The sequence below is a fragment of the Gorilla gorilla genome, chromosome 1 (genome assembly GCF_029281585.2).
Source record: "Gorilla gorilla gorilla isolate KB3781 chromosome 1, NHGRI_mGorGor1-v2.1_pri, whole genome shotgun sequence".
Taxonomy (NCBI): domain Eukaryota; kingdom Metazoa; phylum Chordata; class Mammalia; order Primates; family Hominidae; genus Gorilla; species Gorilla gorilla.
This window is the reverse complement of record NC_073224.2, coordinates 214291601-214315392: the sequence shown is the minus strand read 5'-3', so window position 1 is coordinate 214315392 and position 23792 is coordinate 214291601. Positions and strand designations below refer to the sequence as shown.

General features: G+C 42.0%; 1 protein-coding gene across 1 annotated transcript in view; it reads left to right on the top strand.

Annotated features, from left to right (window-relative positions):
• Positions 1-274: 274 nt before the first annotated feature.
• The window catches only part of MAN1C1 (mannosidase alpha class 1C member 1), a 168083-nt gene continuing 144565 nt past the window's right edge, over positions 275-23792 (top strand). The window contains exon 1 of the mRNA XM_004025196.5: positions 275-814. Coding sequence (XP_004025245.4) covers positions 275-814 — 540 coding nt within the window. The remainder of the gene's footprint in view (positions 815-23792) is intronic.

Sequence of the window (23792 nt, the reverse complement as noted above, 5' to 3'; positions counted from 1 at the left end):
GCGGCCGGTCGCTGCGGGCCCGGGCCCCAAGCCGTGCCGCTCCGCTCGCCCGGGCCCCGCCGAGGCCGCTGCGCCCCAGCCTCCTCGCGGGAGGACTCGCTCCAAACTCCCTGAACTTCGGGGACAGTCCCCCGAAGCGGCGAAACTCTCAGGGTTGGCAACCCTGCCCAGGGACCCCCATCCCGGGCGGCGCTCCGGACGCCCTCCCCTCACCGCGCCTCCGCAGACACGTGCCTGGAGTCCGAGGGCTTCTGGAGCCCCCGGCCGGGCCACGATGCTCATGAGGAAAGTGCCGGGCTTCGTCCCGGCCTCCCCGTGGGGGCTGCGGCTGCCGCAGAAGTTCCTCTTCCTCCTCTTCCTCTCGGGCCTGGTCACCCTGTGCTTCGGGGCCCTCTTCCTGCTGCCCCACTCCTCTCGCCTCAAGCGCCTCTTCCTGGCCCCCCGGACCCAGCAGCCTGGCCTGGAAGTGGTGGCTGAAATCGCCGGCCATGCCCCGGCCCGCGAGCAGGAGCCGCCTCCCAACCCGGCCCCCGCCGCGCCGGCCCCAGGCGAGGATGACCCCAGCAGCTGGGCCAGTCCCCGCCGCAGGAAAGGGGGGCTGCGGCGCACCCGCCCCACTGGACCTCGCGAGGAGGCCACGGCGGCCCGGGGCAATAGCATCCCGGCCTCCAGGCCCGGGGACGAGGGCGTCCCTTTCCGCTTTGACTTCAACGCATTCCGGAGCCGCCTCCGCCACCCGGTCCTGGGAACGAGGGCCGATGAGAGTCAGGAGCCCCAGAGCCAAGTGCGAGCCCAGCGGGAGAAAATCAAGGAGGTATGGACTCAGCCCCCCAATTCCTCCCACCAACTGCCCCCACTAAGGAGAGAAGACCCTCTGGCGCTCCCACCCCTTTCCCTTGTCTCAGTCACTCCTGGTCCCAGGTCTACTTCTGGCCCTGCAGACTGCACTTTGCACCTTCCCCTTTCCTCCCAAATGTCCCACCTTCTTTCCTCCTTACACAGTTTCCCACCACTCGGGTCAGTTAATCGTCCCCACCGTGACAGATGGCAGCTGAACCCCTAGACCAACTGCCCCCTCACTCCCAGACTCTGGTCTGTCCTATCCAACGCCCAGGCCCAGTGAGCTCCACTCCTTCCCTTTGTGGAGTTGCTAATGAGAGTGGAGTTCAGGTTCCTTAGTGCACCCTCTTTTTGCATTTGTGGACACAGAGCCACTGGTCCCATTCTTTTTCACTGTGTGACCTTAAGTCCAAAACCCCTGTAGGACCTGCTTACCTGAAAACCCAGGATTTAAGGGGGTATTTGGTGTCCTGCAAATATTTTGTAATCTAGTAAGCAGCCTACAAACCAGAGGATGTTGTGCATTCTGTTTCTATTGAGCTTTGGAACAATTGTACACAATTGTACATAATTGCATATGATGCAGGAAGAGATGATAAAGCAGTGGTCATATTACAGAAGCTCGGAGGTTATTGGCATAATGAAGCAGATCTTGAGCTGGTTCCCTGTAGGGATTGTACCAGGAGGGATTTAGAAGGATCACTTTAAGTCTGAGTCTTAGTTTAAGAAATCAAAAGCAAACACAGCCTCACAAGGCTTGAAGACAGTTGCCAGCTTGCCACTGCCACTAAATATTCTGCTGGACCACTGTTAGAACTGCCTGCGTGCGGATGGTGCCCAGCAATGCAGAGGGGGCTGCAGTGACACCCCCGGGCCACGAGGGGGCCGTGGGCAAGCTGTGGGCCAGGGTCTCCTCCCTAGAAACGAAGAGGATGCTCTCCCCTCCCCATGGACTCAAAGGAAAGAAAGGGCTGCTTCTGCCTGGACTTCTTGATTTGCTGCGAAGAAGTCAGCAGTTCGACCCTGATTTCCAGGAAGAGCAGGCAGCAAGGATCAGGACCTGCCCTGTCAAGACCTGCTCAGAGCCGATGGAGGGCTTAGCCAGATTATCCCCTTCTCCTTGTCTGAACCATCCTCCCTTCCAGCGCCCACCTCTCTTCCACTTCTTATCTCTGCTGTTACTCTGTTTGGAGACTTAACTAGCAATCACAGGACATTTTGTGAAGTTACAATAGGAAGCCACAAGGAAGCTGAGTGCTTGGTGTGTATGTATGTGTGCATGTTTGTGTGCTCTCAGTTTCCAGATTCCTGTTGAAATCTCAGGTTGATTGACAGCTGGAACTTGCAGTAGTTAAGTAAGGGGCATTCATTTCTCCCTTTCTTGTTAAGGAACTACGCTGTTGAATACTCACCTGGACCACCCATAGCTCTTTCTCAAAGCTGCTTCTGAGCACAGTGGCTCTTTTTGCCCCTCTCGACCTCCTAGTAGGGCAGTGACCCCCAGTGAAATTACATATAAATTGCATGCATGCAGTTTTTCATGGGGCATCCAGAGGTGCCATCAGATTTTCAAACTGATCCCCCAAAGGATTAAGAATTAACTATCATCTTCCTCAGAAGAGATGCTCTCTGTGTTTGCACTTAGATGGTGGTCCATTTCCGAATGCCAGGGGCTGGGGAGTCATGGCAGGAAGGGAGGGCTGGCTAGTAGGGAACTTGATTCTCCCTCTCTGTGTAAGACAATTTATTTTGCCAGCAGAGTCTGGGATGATGCTTGCTGGAGCGGCTGGAGGATGGGAAGAGGGGTGAGGATTCTGTGCTTTGCAGGTGGGTATAAAATAACATGATGGGAGAAGGTCTAAGTTGGTGACCAGATGTCTGGATCTTTGTAGCTGGCATCTCCTTGCACCCCTGGTACTAGCTGGAGGCATGCTGCATATACTTGGAGTTGGTGTTCAGCTAGCCCTCTTTTACTAATCTTGAAGAAGAGAGGGCTGGTTTCTGTTGTTTTGAAACCTATTGTCTCTTCAGGCTTCCTGCCACTGACCACGCTCTCACGACAACCTGAAAGATGTAGAGTGGGTTTTGGTTTAGTTGTTAACACAGTTACCATTCCTGCTGTCCCACCCCAGGAAGAACGCATATGATGGTTGCTGGAGAATGTCTTTATTTCCTTCACATTTAAATTCTATCTGCGTCATGCCCAGGGGTAGATCATTTTAGAAAGGTGCCTGTTTTCACAAAAGGGACTGTTGCTTTCCTCTCTGGTTTGTTTATTTCCAGACATGGATTGATTAAATCCAAGGAACAGAGGGGGAGCTGGCATCAGATTAAAAAAGGCCCTGTTCTTATAAGATTTTAAAGTGAAAGTAAATATCAGGAGAGAGTCAGAGGAGGTGATAAATGAGCATGAATGAAAACTGGACACTTGGACTCTAGATCAATACTGTGCATTCATGAGCATCCCGAGAGATGGACATGGTCACCAGGTCTGCGTTGTTAAGATGGTTGAGGCTGCAGGTTCTGGGCATGCATATGTCAGGAAACACTCTGTCACTAGAACCAACTATTTTTCCTCACTTTCCAATTTTGGAACCTTGGCAAAAGCAATGTGGTGGAGAGAGGAGAACCACAGAACACGGGTTGGAGTTTCAGCACACTCTCAACTGTCTGACTTTGGGCAACCCACCTCTCCTTCCTGGACCTTCCTGTAAAATGGGGTGAGGGAGAGGAGAATAAGCTGGTTATAGACCCTCTTGCTTCTGGCCCTGGCCCCTAAGTGAACTGCCAGTCTGGTCAGGGACTCCATAGCGGTTGGGCTTTCCGAACTCTGTTTTGAGATATCTTGTACTGGAAATCAGGGACAATGGTGTGGTGGTAGTGGTGGTGTTGATGGGGTCGTGATGTTCACTGCTGTATCTCTGTCTAGCACCTATCCAAGAGTAGATATTCAGGCAGTTGGTTAAGTGAATTATTCCTATTACCCTCAGCTTGGAATCACGAAGAGTAAAGGTGTTGGCTGGAATGTAAAGGGGTGAAGGCTTGGTAGTAGCCTTGCCTTTCAGATCTGAGGATAATATGGGGGATGTCATTCATAGGCGGGTTTTTTATGGATTCAAGTTCAAACAGACTTGTCTCACACATGGGAATGTACAGCTTTTCAGGGTTATATCTCAGTGGAAGAATTCAGACTGCCCTGGGTCCTACCCATGATGCTTGGTTGTGTTTTTGTTGTTGTTGTTGTTTTTGTTTGTTTGTGTTTTTTTTTTTTTTTTTAAGACGGAGTCTTGCTCTGTCGTCGAGGCTGCAGTGCAGTGGCGTGGTCTTGGCTCACTGCAGCCTCCGCCTCCCAGGTTCCAGGTTCAAGCGATTCTCATGACTCAGCCTCCCAAGTAACTGGGATTACAGGTGCCCCACCACACCTGGCTAATTTTTGTATTTTTAGTAGAGACGGGGTTTTGCTGTGTTGGCCAGGCTGGTCTCGATCTCCTGACCTCAGGTGATCCACCTGCCTCAGCCTCCCAAAGTGCTGAGATTACAGGCATGAGCCACCGCGCCCGGCCAGTGCTTGGTTGTTGTTCTGGGGAACCTCAGTTCCTTCCAGTGAAGGGGGCTTTTTATAAAAGGGAATTAGGCTGGCTGGGGCACTGAGAATGCGGTACTGGAGTTGGGACTTGCCCTTGCCCTTTCCCGTATGGTGTTTTCAGACAAACCGCAGAAAGGGCTCCTTCCTCTGGTGAGATGCAGCACCAGCATCACTCCAGAGTGCAGGGCTGGGTGAGGAGAATGTGGATTGAATTTCCCCACCTTCCCTGTGCTGTTGGCCCAGTGTTCTTACAAACCGCTGTATGCTGCAGTTCTGTTAAGAATCCAAGCTGGGTCAAGTCCTCGCTGTTCCATCAACTCTGATTGGAAATTCCTGTTTATTACTGGGCCTCAGTCTTCATGGTAAACCAAGAGGCTGGCATTTAGGGGACCCTTCTCTCTTCTCTTCCACCTCTTTACTGTTTGTTTATGGATCTGCCCAAGCACCTAGAATAGGGTCTGACATTTAGTTGGAACTCACCTACTTTAATGAATGGCTACATTAAAGATCTATAAACTAACAGTTAAGGTTGCTAGTGGCCAAGGCTGGGTCTTCTCCCTTAGGGTACCTGGAATTCAAAGGACCCTCACAGTAAGAGCTGTAGTCAGGTTTAGGGGCTTAGCGGCTCAGTGACCCAAGAGGCCTTTTAGAAGTTGCAGCAATTTTCCGAGGGTAAATCTGACTTGAGGGAGTGGAGGTGACACTCATGAGTAAAATCTCTCATGCCTAGAGAGCAGGCATCGGAGGGTGCCTGTGACTTGGCAGGGCGGGAGCACCCCAGCTCCTGCCCTCTGTGCCTGCTGTGTTCAACCACCAGGGTATTGCTGGTTATGATATGTGACAGTGTCTGAATAAGTCATCTTGGCAAATGATCTTTGCTCCCCATTAACGGGCTGGTTCGTTAGTCATGTGTGATTTTTTTCTGGTTTCTCTGTATATCTGATTTATCGTCACTAGTGCCAGGGACAGGTAGGAAAATTAAAAGGCTTTGTAGCATGTGAATCTGAGCCTGTGAGATGTTCAGGATAATTAATATTAGGAACAGCTCAGATTTAAATAGCTTTCCTTCCAAGAGCTCTGTTTGAGTTGTAAATCCATTCAAGATCCTTTCCCTCCTCCCTGGCCCTTCAGCCTCTTCAGTTTCCCTCTTGTCCTGCTCTACAGTGCATTTAACATAGGTGGAGACTGGCCTGTAATAACTGGACAGGCCCCTTGGAAAACCCTTACCTCCTCAGCCCAGTCACACGCCTCCTCCTTCCGTAGGACCAAGTGTGCAGTTGAGTAAAGCTTAGCACTTGTCCCTACCAGGTATACAACTTAACTCCCACACGTTGGTTGGGTCTCTGCTTTCATTTCTAGTTGTACCATTTGAGGGAATTAGGCATTCCAGGAGCAATTGCTTCTCAGGCCCCGTATTCTTAACTCTGTCTTTAGTGTCAGGGCTAGAAACAAATAGAAGGATGATTTTTAAAAGTCTGCTGCCTATTTCACAGTATAGTTAGTGGTGGTGGGGGGGTAAGAATATAGATTCCGCTGTGGTTTTCACAGTGACTGATTTACATCCAAGTTCAAGAAATGCTTTTTCTCTAGCTTTCCCAGAAGACAGATCCATTACTCCACCAAAAATAAATATTGTGATATATATCAGGCATACTTTGCTCAAAGGGACTTACATCTTTTCTCTTATTGAAAAAGATAAATCAGTCTTGCAGATTGTAAAGCCCCTGTGCAGGGAAGCTGCTTGGTAATCCAGGTGAGCACCCAGCCTTGTGGATACTGACGCTGGCTTGGAGAAGAAACCTCTCTTTGCATCCTAAGTTGAATCTGTGTTACAGGAAGTGTTGGGAGCTTTAGGCTCTCCCTGCGTTGCTAAACGCAGGCAAAATTGGGAAGGATTTCCCAAGGGAGTGATGGACGTAGGCTAGTTGCCTCAGGCGAGCTCATGGATTTATGATTACATTTCTTGAAAATAGGGGCCATGCATGGAGCAGGGACAAGTGTCATGAGTCAAGGATTGTTATCTTTCCAGTTCTGTGCACCTGCAGTCCAAAAAGACCAGGATCATTCAAACAGTAAGCCCTGGTTCTTGATTCTCTGCTATTCCTGGGCCAAGCAAGGCCTTTATGCATAAACATTTGCATAATTTGGGGAAAAGAAACAACAAATGTTCTTAGCTCTGTATTTCCATGCAGATGATGGTAAGAAGCCAAACGGGAGACTCCTCAAAGAATTCCAGGGACTCAAGGAACTTAGCCCCCTCCGTCTTCCTCCTCACTCCCCCTTCACTCTGGGGGCTGGTCAGTAGCTCAGACAGCAGGGTTTTGGATGTCCTAAATGTAGAGTTGATGCAACTGAGATTGCTGTTAAGTCAGACCTGCTTTGGTGTCTCCACTCTCAAAGAGAATAGAAGCCACAGAGACCACAGCCTCAGTGTGGGGACTCAGTTGCGGGTGTTTCCTCCCCTAGAAGGCTGTTGCCTAAGATTTGATTGAGAGCTCCCCACACTTGGCAGGCAGGTGGTCAGAACAGTTCTTACTCACAAGGGGGTCTGAATTTCTTAACTTGGAATCTTCTTTAATTAAAGGCTACAACCAGGGCAATTGTCCATCTGTTTTAGTGGTAACTTTTACAGAAGAAACTTTGCTATATTGATTAGTGCCCGCCTTGATAGATGATCAATAATTGTGCTTTTATCTGGCATCTTCTTGGGACTCAGCTGCTCCCAAGGCGAACCTTCTGGGCAAACAATTGTCACTAAATAGCAACCATTTTCAATGGCCAAATAAAAGGAAGTTTTTCTCTCCTCTTTCTACCTCTGCCATCTTCTTAAGCATCATGCTAAACACAAATCATTCTTGCTGGCCTCGTGGTCGCCATAAAATCCACTGTGCAATGCAGCGATGTCCTGTTGGGGCTGATGGGTTGTATCACTAAGACTGTTTGCTTCCCAATGTTTGTTCTTTGTGATCTCATCTTATTTTTTATACAACAACCTTGTGTTGTAGCTACTATTTAAGTATAATTTATTAATACATATAGCGAAATGCACAGATTTTTTTTTTTTTTTGAGATGGAGTCTTGCTCTGTCTCCCAGGCTGGAGTGCCGCGGCACAATCTCTGCACACAGCAACCTCTGCCTCCTGGGTTCAAGCAATTCTCCTGCCTCAGCCTCCCGAGTAGCTGGGATTACAGGCACCTGCCACCATGCCCAGCTAATTTTGTATTTTTAGTAGAGATGAGGTTTTGCCATGTTGGCCAGACTGGTCATGAACTCCTAACCTCAGGCGATCCACCCGCCTCAGCCTCCCAAAGTGCTGGGATTACAGGTGTGAGCCGCACCCAGCCAAATGCACAGATCTTAAATATACAGTTTGCTGTATTTTCAGAAATGCAGAAAACCGTGTAGACCACAGTCGTATCATATACAGAACATTTCCATCAGTTCCTCTGCTCCTTGCCAGACGATTCCCCCATCATCAACCTCTCACCTAGCCCCTATCACAGTCTTGATTTCTATTAGCTGAGATTAGTTTTGCCTGTTCTAGAACTTCAGAAAAATGGAGTAGTAAGTCAGGTGCAATGGCTCATGCTTGTAATTCTAGCACTTTGGGAGGCTGAGGTGGGAGGATCACATGAAGATAGAAGTTCAAGACCAGCTTGGGCAACATAGCAAGACCCTGTCGCTCTCTCTTTCTCTATATATAAAATAATCAGGCGTGGTAGTGTACACCTGTGTTCCCAGCTACTCAGGAGGCTGAGGTGGGTGGATTCATTGAGCCCAGGAGTCTGAAGCTGTAGTAAGTTTTGATCAGGCCACTGCACTCCAGACTGGGTGACAGAGGGAGACCCTGTCTCAAAAAAAAAAAAAGTACAAAATAAGTGGAATAGTACAGTCCATGCCCTGTGGACAAGGCTTCCTTCATTGAAGACAGTTTTTGAAATTGATCCATATTGTGTGTATCCGTACTTCATTCCTTTTTATTGTTGAGATGTATTCCATTGTATGATTATACCCCAATTTGTTTATTCGTTCACCTGTTGGCCTTTTGAGTTGTTCTGGCTATTGTGAATAAAGCTGCTATAAACATTTTATGTACAAGTCTGTGTGTGGGCATATGTTTTCATTTCTTTTGGATAACTAGGGGTGGAATTACTGGCCCATAGAGCAGATGTGTGATTGACTTTATAAGAAACTGGAAGCGCTTTCCCCAAGTAGTTAGACCATTTTGTACTCCACCAGCAATATGTGAGAGTTCTGCATCCTTGCCAACACTTGTTATTGTCAGCCTTTTTAGGTTTATAGTGATATTTTGTTGTGGCTTTAATTTTTGTTTCCTTGTTAACTGTTGATATGGAATGTCTTTTCATGTGTTTATTTGCTATTTCTTTCTTTTTTTTTTTTTTTTTTTTGAGATGGAGTCTTGCTCTGTTGCCCAGGCTGGAGTGCAGTGGCACGATCTCAGCTCACTGCAAGCTCTGCCTCCTGGGTTCACGCCATTCTCCTGCCTCAGCCTTCTGAGTAGCTGGGACTACAGGTGTCCGCCACCACGCCTGGCTCATTTTTTGTATTTTTAGTAGAGATGGGGTTTCACCGTGTTAGCCAGGCTGGTTTCAATCTCCTGACCTCATGATCCGCCCACCTCGGCCTCCCAAAGTGCTGGGATTACAGGTGTGAGCCACTGCGCCCAGCCGTTTATTTGTTGTTTCTGTATCTCTCTTATAAATGTCTGTTTAAAACTTTTGTTCTTTTTTAATGTCAAAAACTGGTCTATTTACTGTCTTATTGAATTGCAAGAATTCTTTGTATATTCTAGATACAAGTTCTTTAACAGATATATGTATTATAAATGTTTGTTCCCAGTCTGTGGTTTGTCTTTTCATTTTCTTAATGGTGCCACTCAAAGAGCAGAAGTTTTAATTTTTATAAAGGCCAGTGTATCAGTATTTTCCTTTTGATGAGTGCTTTCTGTATCTAGTTTTAAAAAAACTTTGCCTACCCCAGGTTATGAATATTTTTTAATTCCAGAAGCTTGATCGTTTCAGTTTTTACATTTAGGTCTTTCATTGACTTCAAGTTAATTTTTGTATATAATGTAAGGTAGGAGTTAAAGTTCACTATTTGCTATTTAGATGTCCAGTTGTTTATCACTATTTGTTGAAAAAAACTTTCCCTGCTGAATTGTTTTGATGCCTTTGCTGAACTAATTGACTATATACAATATGGTTTTGTTTCTGGATTCTTCCACTCTAGTGATTTATCTTTTATGTCAATCCATTCTTTTCTCTTCTCTTCTCTTCTCTTCTTCTCTTCTCTTTTCTTTTTCTCGCTTTGTCGCCCAGGCTGGAGCGCGGTGGTGTGATCTCAGCTCACTCCACCTCCCAGATTCAAGTGATCTTCCTGCCTCAGCCTCCCAAGTAGCTGAGACTACAGGCATGAGCCACCACGCCCAACTAATTTTTGTATTTTTAGTAGAGACGGGGTTTTGCCATGTTAGCTAGGCTGGTCTCGAACTCCTGACCTCCAGTGATTCGCCCGCCTCGGCCTCCCAAAGTGCTGGGATTACAGGCGTGAGCCACTGTGCCCAGCCAATCCATGCTTTCTTGATGCTATAGCCTCATAGTAAGTCTTGAAAACAGGTAGTATGATTCCTCCATCTTTGATCTTCTTTTTCAAAATCGCTTTGGCCATTGTAGTTCCTTTGCATGTCTGTATACATTTGAGAACAAATTTGTCACTTTCCATGAAAAATCTTGCTGGGAGGCCGGGCATGGTGGCCCACACCTACAATCCCAGCATTTTGGGAGGCCAAGATGGGTGGATCGATTGAGCCCAGGAGTTCCAGACCAGCCTGGGCAACATGGCAAAACCCAATCTCTAAAAAAAAAAAAAAAAAAGAAACAAAAATTATCCAGGCATGATGATGGTGCACACCTATGGTTCCTGCTACTGGAAAAGCTGAGAGGTGGGAGGATCACTTGAGCCAGGAGGTTGAGTCTGCAGTGAGCCATGATTGCAACACTGTACTCCAGCCTGGGTGACAGAGTGAGGCACTGTCTAAAAAACTGAGATTTTGACTGAGTTTGTCTTGAATCCATAGATCAAATTGTTATCTTAACAGTATTGGGTCTTTCATTCCATGAATGTCGTATCTGTCTCTATTTATTTAGATTTTCTTTAATTTCTCTCAACAGTGTTTTGAATAGTGTTTATGTTCAAGAGAGCTTTAATATATTTTATTAACTATCTCTATTTTACTTTTTAAATATTGTAAATGATATTCCTTATTTTTAAATATTTTTAAAATTTCATTTATTTTTATTTTTATTTTTGAGAAGGAGTTTCGCTCTTGTTGCCCAGGCTGGAGTGCAATGGCGTGATCTCAGCTCACTGCAAACTCCGCCTCCCGGGTTCAAGCAATTCTCCTGCCTCAGTCTCCCAAGTAGCTGAGACTGCAGGTGCACGCCACCACGCCTGGCTAATTTTTGTATTTTTGATAGAGACAGGATTTCACCATGTTGGTCAGGCTGCTCTCGAACTCCTGACCTCAGGTGATCCATCTGCCCCTGCCTCCCAAAGTGCTGGGATTATGGGTGTGAGCCACCACACCCAGCCATTTAAAAAATTTTAATAGCTTTTGGAGTGCAAGTGGTCTTTGGTTACATGGATGAATTATATAGTGGTGAATTCTGAGATTTTAGTGCCCCCTTAATCCAAGTAGTATAGATTGTACTCAATATATAGGATTTTTTTAATCCCTCCCCCTTCTGAGTCTCCAAAGTCCGTTATATCACTTTATATGCCTTTGTATAGTCATAACTTAGCTCCCATTTATAAGTGAGAACATACAATATTTGGTTTTCCATTCCTGAGTTACATCACTTAGAATAATGGCCTCCTGCTATATCCAAGTTGCTGCAAAAGATGTTATTTCATTCCTTTTCACAGCTCCGTAGTATTCCATGGTGTATATATACCACATTTTCTTTATCCACTCATTGGCCAGTGGACACTTAGGTTGGTCCCATATCTTTGCAATTGTGAATTGTGCTGCAGTAAACATGCGTGTACATGTGTCTTTTTCATGTAACTACTTCTTTTTCTTTGAGTAGATACCCAGTAGTGGGACTGCAGGATCGAATGGTAGATCTACTTATAGTTCTTAAAGGAATCTCCATACTGTTTTCCATAGAGGCTGTACTAATTTACATTCCTACCAGCAGTGTATGAGTGTTCCCTTTTCACCACATCAATGCCAGTGTCTATTGTTTTTTGACTTTTTAGCAATGTCATTCTTGCAGGAGTAAGGTTGTGGTTTTAATTTGCATTGTGGTTTAATTTGCATTTCCCTGATGATTAGTGATGTAGAGCATTTTTCATATGTTTCCTGGCCATTTGTGTATCTTTTTTGAGAAATGTCTATTCATGTCATTTGCCTACTTAATTAATTAATTTATTTTGAGACAGGGTCTCCCTCTGTCACTCAGGCTGGAGCGCAGTGGTGCGATCTTGGCTCACTGCAGCCTCCGCCTCCTAGGTTCAAGTGATTCTCCTACCTCGGGATTACAGGCATGTGTCACCATGCCTGGCTAATTTCTTGTATTTTTAGTAGAGACAGGGCTCACCATATTGGTCAGGCTGGTCTTGAACTCCCTACCTCAGGTGATCTGCCCACTTCGGCCTCCCAAAGTGCTGGGATTACAGCTGTGAGCCACTGCACCTGGCCATTTGCCCACTTTTTAATGGATTTTTTTTTTTTTCTGATTTCAGTTTCTTGTGGTTTTTAGACACTAGTTCTTTGTTGGATATATAGTATGCAAATATTTTCTCCCATTATGTGCATTGTCTTTTTACTCTGATGATTATTTCTTTTGCTGTGCAGAAACTTTTTAGTTTAACTATATCCCATTTATTGATCTATTTTTGTTTTTATTGCATTCGCTTTTGGGGTCTTAGTCATGAAGTCTTTGCCTAGGCCAATGTCCAAAAGAGTTTTTCTGACATTATCTTCTAGAATTCTTATGGTTTCAGGTCTTAGATTTAAGTCGTTGACTCATCCTGAGTTTGTTTTTTTGTATAAGATGAGAGATAGGGATCCAGTTTCATTCCTCTATGTGTGGCTAGCCAGTTTTCCCAGCACCATTTATTAAATAGGGTGCCCTTTACCCTATTTAAAAAATAAATATTTTTATATGCTTCATCAAAGATCCGTTGGTTGTAAATATTTGGCTTTATCTATGGGTTCTCTATTCTTTTCCATGGGTCTCTATGTGCCTACTTTTATATCAGTACCATTCTGTTTTGGTAACTATAGCCTTGTGGTACAATTTGAAGGCTGGTAATGTGATACCTCTAGATTTGTTGTTTTTGCTTAGGTTTGCTTTGGCCATTCAGGCTCTTTTTGAAAATTTCATATTAATTTTAGGATTATTTTTTCTAATTCTGTGAACAATGATGTTGTTATTTTGTTTGGGATTGCATTGAATCTGTAGATTGCTTTGGGCAGTATGGTCATTTTCACAATACTGATTCTTCCAATCCATGAGCATGGGATGTGTTTCCATTTGTTTGTGTTATCTGTGATTTCTTCCAGCAGTGTTTTGTTGTTCTCCTTGTAGAGAAATTTCACCTCCTTGGTTAAGTATATTCCTAAGTTTTTTATTTTATTTTATTTTTGCAGCTGTTGTAAAAGGGATTGAGTTATTGACTTGATTCTTAGCTTGGTTGTTGTTGGTGTATAGCAGTGCTACTGATTTGTATACACTGATTTTGTAACCTGAGACTTTAATGAATTTATTTATCAAATCTAAGAGTCTTTTGGAGGAATCTTTAGGATTTTCTAGGTATACAGTCATATCATCTGTGAACAGTGATAGTCTGACTTCCTCTTTCCCAATTTGGATGTCCTTTATTCTTTTCTCTTGCCAGATTGCTCTGGCTAGGACTTCCAGTACTACGTTTTTGTTTGTTTGTTTGTTTGTTTGGTTTTTTTTTTTTTTGAGACAGAGTCTCGCTCTGTCGCCCAGGCTGGAGTCCAGTGGCACGATCTTGGCTCACTGAAACCCCCGCCTCCCGCGTTCAAGTGATTCTTGTGCCTCAGCTTCCTGAGCAGCTGGGATTACAGGCATGTACCACCACGCCCAGTTAATTTTTTTTGTATTTTTAGAAGAGACGGGGTTTTGCCATGTTGCCCAGGCTGGTCTCAGACTCCTGAGCTTAGGCAGTCCACCCGCCTCAGCCTCCCAAAGTGCTGGATTACAGGCGTGAGCCACCACACCCAGCCCAGTGCTATGTTTAATAGAAGTAGTGAAAGTCGGCATCCTTGTCTTGTTCCAGTTCTTAGAAGGGAATGCCTTAAACTTTTCCCCATTCGGTATGATGTTGGTTATGGGTTTGTCATATATGGCTTTTATTATTTTGAGATAAGTCCTTTCTATGCCTGGTTTGTTGAGAGTTTTTTTATCATAAAAGGATGCTGGATCTTATTGAATGCTTTTCCTGCAACTATTGAGATGATCGTATGATTTCTGTTTTTAATTCTGTTTATGTGATATATGACATTTATTGACTTGTATATGTTAGACCATCCCTGCATCCCTGCTATGAAACCCACTTGATCATGGTGTATTACGTTTTTGATGTGCTGTTGGATTTGGTTAGCTTGTATTTTGCTGAGGATTTTTGCATCTGTATTCATCAGGGACATTGGTCTGTAGTTTTCCTTATTTTTGTTATGTCCTTTCCTGGTTTTGTTATGAGAGTGATACTGGCTTCGTAGAATGATTTAGGGAGGATTTCCTCTTTCTTAATCTTTTGGAATAGTTTCAGTAGCTGGAGTGTAGTGGCGCGATCTCAGCTCACTGCAACCTCTGCCTGCTTAGGTTCAAGTGATTCTCCTGCCTCAGCTGCCTGAGTAGCTGGGACTACAGGTACGTGCCACTACACACGGCTAATTTTTGTATTTTTTGTAGGATGGGGTTTCACCATGTTGGCTAGGCTGGTCTTGAACTCCTGACCTCAAGTGATCCGCCCACTTTGGCCTCCGAAAGTGTTGGGATTACAGGTGCGGGCTGCCGTGTCCAGCCCCAATTCTTCTTTGAATGTCTGATAGAATTCAGCTGTGAATCCATCATGCCCTGGGCTTTTTTGTATGTGTGTGGCAATTTTAAATTTACTGATTGAATCTTGCTGCTTGTTATTGGTCTGTTTAGGGTTTCTGTTTCTTCCTGATTTAATCTAGGAGGGTTGTATGTTTCCAGGAATTTAGCAGTTTTCTTAGATTTTTCTAGTTTATGTGCGTAGAGATGTTTGTAGTAGTCACGAATAATCTTTTGTATTTCTGTGGTGTTGGTTATAATACTTCTAGTTTCATTTCTAATTGAGCTTAGTTGAATCTTCTTTTTTTCTTGGTTAATCTAGCTAATGGTCTATCAATTTTGTTTATCTTTTCAAAGAACCAGCTTTTTATTTCATCTTTTGTATTTTTTTATGTTTCGATTTCATTTACTTCTTCTCTGATCTTTGTTATTTCTTTTCCTCTGCTAGCTTTGGGTTTGGTTTGTTTTTGTTTCTGTAGTTCCTTGAGGTGTAACATTAGGTTGTCAATTTGTGATCTTTCAGACTTTTTGATGTAGGCTTTTAGTGCTATAAACTTTCCTGTTAGCACAGTATCCCAGAGTTTTGATAACTTGTGTCACTGTTATTCATTTCAAAAAATGTTTGAATTTCCATCTTGATTTTATTGTTAACCCAAAATCACTCAGGAGCAGATTGTTTAATTTTCATGTATTTGTACCATTTTGAGGGTTCCTTTTGGAGTGGATTTCTAGCTTTATTCCACTGCGGTCTGAGAAGATACTTGATACAATTTTGATTTTTTTTTTTTTGAGACAGAGTCTTGCTCTGTCACCAACCTGGAGTGCAGTGGCACAATCTTGGCTCACTGCAACCTCTGCTTCCCAGGTTCAAGTGATTCTCCTGCCTCAGCCTCTCGAGTACCTGGGACTACAGGTGCGTGCCACCACACCCAACTAATTTTTGTATTTTTAGTAGAGACGGGGTTTCACCATGTTGGCCAGGATGGTCTTGATCTCTGACCTCATGATCCACCATCCTTGGTCTCCCAAAGTGCTGGAATTACAGGCATGAGCCACTGTGCCTGGCCACAATTTCGATATTTTAAAAATGTATTGAGACTTGTTTTGTGTCCTATCATATGGTCTATCTTGGAGAATGTTCTATGTGCTGATGAGAAGAATGTGTATTCTGCAGTTCTTGGGTAGAATGTTCTGTAAATATCTGTTAAGTCCATTTTTTCTAGAGTGTAGTTTAAGTCCATTATTTCTTTGTTGATGTTTTGTCTCAATGATCTGTCTAGCACTGTCAGTAGAGTATTAAAGTCCCTCACTCATTTCTTAGATCTAGTAGTAATTGTTTTATGAATCTGGGAGTAGTGTTAGGTACATATAAATTTAGGATTGTAATATGTTCTTGTTGGATTGATCCTTTTATCATTATGTAATGACCTTGTTTGTCTTTTTTTTTTTTTTTTACTGTTGTTGCTGTACAGTCTGTCTTATCAGATATAAGAATAGTTATTCCTGTTTGCTTTTGTTTCCATTTGTGTGGAATATCTTTTTCCACCCCTTTACTTTGAGTTTATATGAATCCTTATACGTTAGGTGAGTCTCTTAAAGACAGCAGATATTTGGTTCGTATTCTTCCATTCTGCCATTCTGCCAATCTGTATCTTTTAGGTGGAGCATTTAGGCCATTTATGTTCAACATTAATACTGAGATGTGAGGTGCTGTTCCATTTATCATGTTAATTGTTACCTAGATGCTTGGTTTTTTCTATTGTGTTATTGTTTTATAGGCTCTGTTTTATGCTTTCAAGAGGTTCTGTTTTGGTGCATATCAAGCTTTGGTTTCAATATTTAGAACTCCTTTTAGCATTTCTTGTAGGGCTGGTCTGGTAGTGACAAATTCTCTCACCATGTAAATGATATTCTTTAAATATTTGTTTTCCAATTGTTTGTTGCCAGTACATAGAAATATAATAGGGTTTTTTCTGTATATTGATTTTGTATCATATGACCTTATTGAACCAACTTATTATGTATATATATTTTTTGGTAGCTTTCTTAGGATCTGTTATGTATACTATCATGTTATCTATGTCAAGACAGTCTTACTTCTTCCTTTACAGTTTATATGCTTCTTATTTCCTTTTCTTGCTTCATTGCGCTGACTGGGACTTCCAGTTCAATGTTAAAAAGAACTAGTGAGAACTGACATCTTTGCCTTGTTCTTGATCTTGAGGGAAAAGCAGCCAGTCTTTCATCATTAAGTATGATGTTAGATGTAGGTTTTTGGTAGATGCCTTTTATCAAGTTGAAGTTCCCTTTTATTCCTAGTTTGCTGAGGTTTTTATCTGTATTGGGATTAAATTTTGTCACATGCTTTTTCTGCATCTGTGGAGATTATATTGTTTTCCTCTTTAATTCAGTCAATATAGTGAATTATATTTTTAAAAGAATGCTAGGCTGGACACATGGTGGCTCACACCTGTAATCCTAGCACTTTGAGAGGCTGAGGTGGGAGGATTGCCTGAGCTCAGCAGTTCGAGACCAGCCTGGGTAACATGGTAAAACCCCATCTCTGCTAAAATACAAAAAATCAGCCGGGCTTCTTGGCACACGCCTGTAGTCCCAGCTATTCAGGAGGCTGGGGCATGAGAATTGCTTGAACCAGGGAGGCGGAGGTTGCAGTAAGTCGAGATTGTGCCACTGCACTCCAGCCTGGGCAACAGAGCGAGACTCTGTCTCAAAAAAAAAATAAATAAATAAAATAAAATGAAAGAATGCTAAATCAAACTTGCATTTGATCTTCTAATATTTTTGTTAAGGATTTTTGCATCTATGTTTATGAGGGATATTGGTCTATAGTTTTTTTTTTTGTAAATCGTTTGTCTGGTTTTTGGTGTCAACATTATGTTGACATCATAAAATAAACTGTATGTTGACTTGTATTCAATGTCCCTTTGTTTTCTTTCTTTCGTGATACAGTGTCTCACTATGTTGCCTAGGCTGGCCTCGAACTCCTGGGCTCAAGTGATCTCCTGTCTCAGCCTCCAGAGTAACGGGGACTACAGATGTGTGCTACCATATACCATGCTCAGCTTCTCTGTTTTCTGAAAGAGTCTGTGGGATGCTAATGTTTTCTCTTTCTTAAATATTTCATAGACTTCATCAGTAGAGCATTATATAAAGCCAAGAAGATTTTTTGGGGGGGAGTTAATTATTAATTATAGAACAGATATAGGGTAGTCAGAATTTTTTGTGGCACTTTTCTCAATATGTATTTCAAGAAATTTGTCTCTTTCATCTAAGTTGTAAAATTTATTGGTCTAAAATTGTTCCTAAGATTCTCATTCTTTTTTCTTTCTTTCTTTTTTTTTTTTGTGTGTGTGTGAGACAGAGTCTCACTCTGTCTCCAAGGCTGGAGTGCAATGGTGCAATCTCAGCTCACTGCAATCTATGCCTCCCGAGTTCAAGTGATTCTCCTGCCTCAGCCTCCCAAGTAGCTGGAATTACAGGCATGTGCCACCACACCTGGCTAATTTTGTATTTTAGTAGAGACAGGGTTTCACCATGTTGGTCAGGCTGGTCTCAAACTCCTGACCTCATGTGATCCACCCACCTCGGCCTCCCAGAGTGCCGGGATTATAGGTATGAGCCACTATACCCCACCTCATTTTCTTTTTAATGTTTGTGAGATCTATGGTGGTATTCCTTCTTTAATTCCTGTTATGGCAATTGCTTTTTCTGTTTCCTCTTAAAAATAATTTAGCTCGGCTACTGGGGGAACCCACCCCCAATATTTCAATGTAGGTTCTTTCTATTTTCCGTAAGTGTCAGCTGGCTGAGAAATAAAAGAGTACCAAGAGAGGAATTTTACAGCCGGGCCTCCGGGGTGACATCACATATCGGTAGGACCGTGCACCTGAGCCACAAAACCAGCAAGTTTTTATTAAGGATTCTAAAAGGGTAGGGGGTGTATGAACAGGGAGTAGGTCACAAAGATCACATGCTTCAAAGGGCAAAAGGCAGAACAAAGATCACATGCTTCTGAGGAAACAGGACAAGGGCAAAATCAGAACTACTGATAAGGGTTTATGTTCAGCTGTGCACGTATTGTCTTGATAAACATCTTAAACAACAGAAAACAGGGTTCAAAAGCAGAGAACAAGTCTGACCACAAATTTACCAGGGCAGAGTTTTTTCCCCACCCTAATAAGCCTGAAGGTACTGCAGGAGACCAGGCCGTGTTTCAGTCCTTGTCTCAGCCGCATAAGATAGACACTCCCAGAGCGGCCGTTTATAGACCTTCCCTCAGGAATGCATTCCTTCCCCAGGGTATTAATTATTAATATTCCTTGCTAGGAAAAGAATTTAGCGATATCTTCCCTACTTGCATGTCTGTTTATAGGCTCTCTGCAAGAAGAAAAATATGGCTCTATTTTGCCCAACCCTGCAGGCAGTCAGACCTTATGGTTGTCTTCCCTTGTTCCCTGAAAATTGCTGTTACTCTGTTCTTTTTCAAGGTACACTGATTTCATATTGTTCAAACACACATGTTTTGCAATCAATTTGTACAGTTAACACAATTATCACAGTGGTCCTGAGGTGACGTACATCCTCAGCCTATGAAGATAACAGGATTAAGAGATTAAAGTAAGACAGGCATAAGAAATTATAAAAGTATTAATTGGGGACTGATAAATGTCCATGAAATCTTCACAATTTATGTTCCTCTGCTGTGGCTTCAGCTGGTCCCTCCGTTCAGGATCCCTGACTTCCCACAACACTCTGCCAGGCATGGTGGCTCACGCCTGTAATCCCAGCACTTTGGGAGGCCGAGGCAGGTGGATCACTTGGGGTCAGGACTTTGAGACCAGCCTGGCCAGCATAGTGAAACCCCATCTCTACTAAAAATACAAAAATTTGCCGGGCATGGTGGCATGTGCCTGTAATCCCAGCTACTTGGCCGGCTGAGGCAGGAGAATTGCCTGAACCAGGGAGATGAAGGTTGCAGTGAGCTGAGATAGCGCCACTGCACTCTAGCCTGGGCAACAGAGCAAACTCTGTCTCAAAAAAAAATTAAATTAAAAAATAATTTAGGTCGTACTTTATCAGTTTTATTAATCTTTCTAAGAATCAACTTTTAGTCTTCTTAAAAATATCCATTTAAAAATTTTATTAATTTTCAGTCTTTATTTACTTCCTTCTGCCTATGTTGAGCTTAATTCACTTTGTTTTTTCTAACTTAAGATAGAGACTCTTTGATTTGGGATTTAATTTTCCAGATATCTTTTAATTATTGATTTCTAATTTAAGTCCCTTATGTTCAAAGAACATACTCTAATTTGAAGCCTTTGAAACATGAGACCTGTTTTATGGCCAGCTATATGGTCTATATTGGCAAATGTTCCATGTACATTGAATTAAGAAATGTGTATTGTATGGTTGTTGGGTGGAATGTTCAATAACTGTCACTTAGGTCAGATAGGTTGATAGTGTTCAAAACTCTATGTATTTTTTTTTTTTTTGGTCTACTTTTAAAATCCTTTATGGAGAAAAAAATATTGCTTTCCAACTCTAATTATGGATTTGTTCCATGATTCCCTTTCATTCTGTCAGGTTTTGCTTTGTATTTTTTATATTTATGTTATTAGATATGTACACATTTAGGATTATTCTTAAAGAATTGGCCCTTTTTAACATTATACATGTATTTCTTCATTTCTGATAATTCTCTTTGTTTGCAGTATATTTTACCTGATTGATATAGCCTCTTCAGCTTTCATATGATTAGTGTTTGTATGGTAGAACTTTTTCCATCCTTTTATTTTTTTAACCCATTTGTATCTTTGTATTTAAAATGTACCTCTTATAAAGAACACATAATTGGGTCTGGCTTTTTGAATCTAGTCTGACAATCTGCTTTTGAGTTAGTGTTTATTCCATTTATATTTAATGTATTATTTATATAACTGGATCTAAATCTGTTGTATAGCATTTTTTATTAGTCTCATATCCTTTGTTTCGTTTTTCCTTTTCATGCCTTCTTTTGAATTAATCAAGTATTTCAGATTCTATTTTTATGTCATCCGTTATATGCATACACACACAGAGAAACATACTTTAAGTTATTGTTTTGATGATTAGAATTTTCATCCTTATCACAATCTACCCTGAAATAATACATCATTTCATGTATAATGTAAGCCCTTTCAACAATATACTTCCATTTATCTTCTCCCAGTCTTCATTCTGTTGCTGTCATGTGTTTTACTGCTATGTATGTTATAAACCTCACAATACATTGGTATTATTTTTGCTTTAAACAGTCAGTTGTCTTAAATAAATTAATAACTTAGATTCCTTTTATTTAGCCATATACTGACCATTTCCAGTATTCTTCATTTCTTCTTATATGTCTGATATCCATCTGGTATTGTTTCCCTTCAGCATGAAAAATCCTTCTTAACATTTTTTTTGTAGTGTAGATCTGCTGGTGACAAATCCTTGCAGCTTTTGTTTTATCAGAAAGCATCTCTATTTTGCCTTTATTTCAAAAGGGTATTTTTGCTGGATATACAATTTTAGGTTGACTCTTTCTTTACACCAGAGATGTCATTCCATTGTCTTGTAGCCTGAATTCTTTCTGATGAGAAGTTACAGGATATTCCCCTGCATGTGCTGGTTTCTCCTTCCCTTTGGATGCTATAAGATTTTCAGTTTATCTTTGTTTTCAGCAATTTGACTATTGTAGTTAGGTGTGATTGTCGTTGTTGATCTTTCTTGGGGTTTGTTGAGCTTATTTTGTCTGTGGATTGATATTTTTTCGTCAGTTTGGAAAAAGTTTGGCCCATATTTCTTCTTAGACCATCTCCTTTTCTTTTATAACTCCAGTTACATATAAGTTAGATTGCCTGATATCGTCCTAGAGGTCACTGAGGCTCTGCTCATTTTTTTTCTTTAGTCTTCCTTTCTCTCTGTACTTCTGTGAGGATAATTTATAGTAACCTATCTTTAAGTTCACTGAACGCTTCTGTAATGTACAATATGTTGTAAGCTCACCCAATGACTTTTTTATTTCAGACAGTTTTTACTTTTAGAATTTCCATTTGGACTTTCTAATGGTTTTTGTTTCTCTGAGATTTCCCATCTGTTCACTGATTGTTTCCATATTTTCCTTAAATCCTAAAGCATATTTATAATAGCTTTTTAAAAAAGTTTTTGTTTGCTATTTCCAACATCTTTGTCATCATTTGGCCTGTTTATATTGACTGACTTATCTCCTGAGTATGGGTCACAGCTTCCTACATCTTAACATGTTTAGACACTTTTTATTCTATGCTACACATTGTGGATGCTACTTTTTTGAGATTCTAGGTTCATCTGCTTTGAAACAGTTTTTCTCCCCTCTTTTTGTTGGGCTGTCAGCTGTTACTTCTTGTAGCTGTCAGAATACTTGCCTCTGGCTACTATATTCTCCACCCTTCCTTCTTTGTTATTTTCTAACCTGCGGTTGGCTAGGAAACTATTTAATCTAGCTTGTTGGCCTTATATGTAAAGTACAAATAAACAGACAGTGAGTAGATCTCTAAAGACTCCTGAATCAAATGCATGAACTTCAGTGTACAGGTTTTTGCATAATTTAGATATTTAAAGATTCTTACTTATTTTTTTGTAATTGGCATTGGATGAGTGAAATATAATTTTGTGTTGAAACTATGACCTGAAGAGAGACAACAGTTCTCCAAAGGGCTCCTAATTTCTGGCTGATGTCATCTCAAGTTATTTGTGTATTTTTTGCTCATCTGCTTTTAGCTGTTAGAAGAAAATGTTTGTTGATATTTGTTGTGTTCTAGTAGCCTCTATCAGTTTGAATTTCAGTATATTATAACCTGTCAAATATTTTCTCTGGGCTTTTTACCTTAAGCCTAATGACTGCTTTTTAAAACTTAGTTTGTAAATTCTCACATTAAAACAGTTTTTAAAAAGAGAATCGTTCACATAAGCCAAATTGCTGAATTACTAATCAGAGGGATGCTAAGTAGCTGAAGGAGTTTCCAAGGCACCATCTGTGAGGTCTGATCTCTTGTCTCTCCTCATTCAGAAAATTTCAATGTGAAGTAAATACCATATTTTATTGCAAAGGCTGCCTTTAATTTCATTTGTCTGATTTGGGATGGGTGAAGGTGTTGAATAAAAGTTTTAAGTCTCTTACTTAAGATCCCTCTCCCCCATCCTCATTCTTGGAATGAAGTTTTGAGAGGTTAAACCTATACTTTGCCAAGTAAATACTGATTTCCTGGGAAGACATTTCAGCACCTTTTCTGTTTTTCTGCACTTTCTTGACCTAAATTAGCAAATCTTCCTCCTTTCCAAGTCTCCCAGAAGCCATTCTCCATGTCTGTCACATACCTTACAGAGCTCTGGAGTAGTCTTGTTTTTTAATTATAAGAATCAATAAGAAAAAGAAGACTTTAGTTTCTTCCTTTCAGAACTGGACCTTAGAGAACAGCCTATAAAATAGAATCAATTTTGCTACTTCAGATTATAAGGAAACCCTTTGTAGAGAAAGGTTCATGTTTTGGCAGAATAATAGCTCAGTCTAGAGACTTCTCTAGCAGTTTCAGATACTGGCATTTTTGTGTATATAATTAGGTGAGGGGTAGAGACCCCACACTAATGTACACTCAGAAGTGGTATTGTGTAATAATTTCCCTATAATCATGCTAGGATATCTATGCCCAATTGTTGATCTTTGAGTAGCTAAAAATGTGCCAGAAAGGTATCAATCCAGATGGAGCCAAGGGAGACCAACATTAGACATTTCTGTGATTAGGCACTGGAGTAGATTATAGCATGATAAGGTTCTCTGTGCTCTGAGTGAAGTGCTCTTCAACTTGGCGCTAATAGGAGCAGGATTCAGGTTTGTGAGCTCTGGAACTCGAAGTCGACTTGCCTGTTAGAGAAGGGGGTTTTGGACTCTGTATAGCCTGTAGTCTTTTAAATGTAAGAATCCCCAGGGAGTCTGCTTTGAAGGGTAGTCGGGGCTAGGCTGGAACAATGCTTCCTGGACAGATCAGGTCAAAAATTCCCAGTGTGTGGGGTATTCTTAGAGCCCACACATCCTCTTAAGAGTTTAGCTGATCCAGCCAACAGCCTTGCGGCATACAGAGCATGGGCTGTCATCCTGTTTTATGGCTGAGGGGATGAAGACCCTGAAAAGGGATGTGACCAGCCCCAGGTCCCACCAGTTTAAATTGTGATGCCTAGACTTAAACCTCCCCTC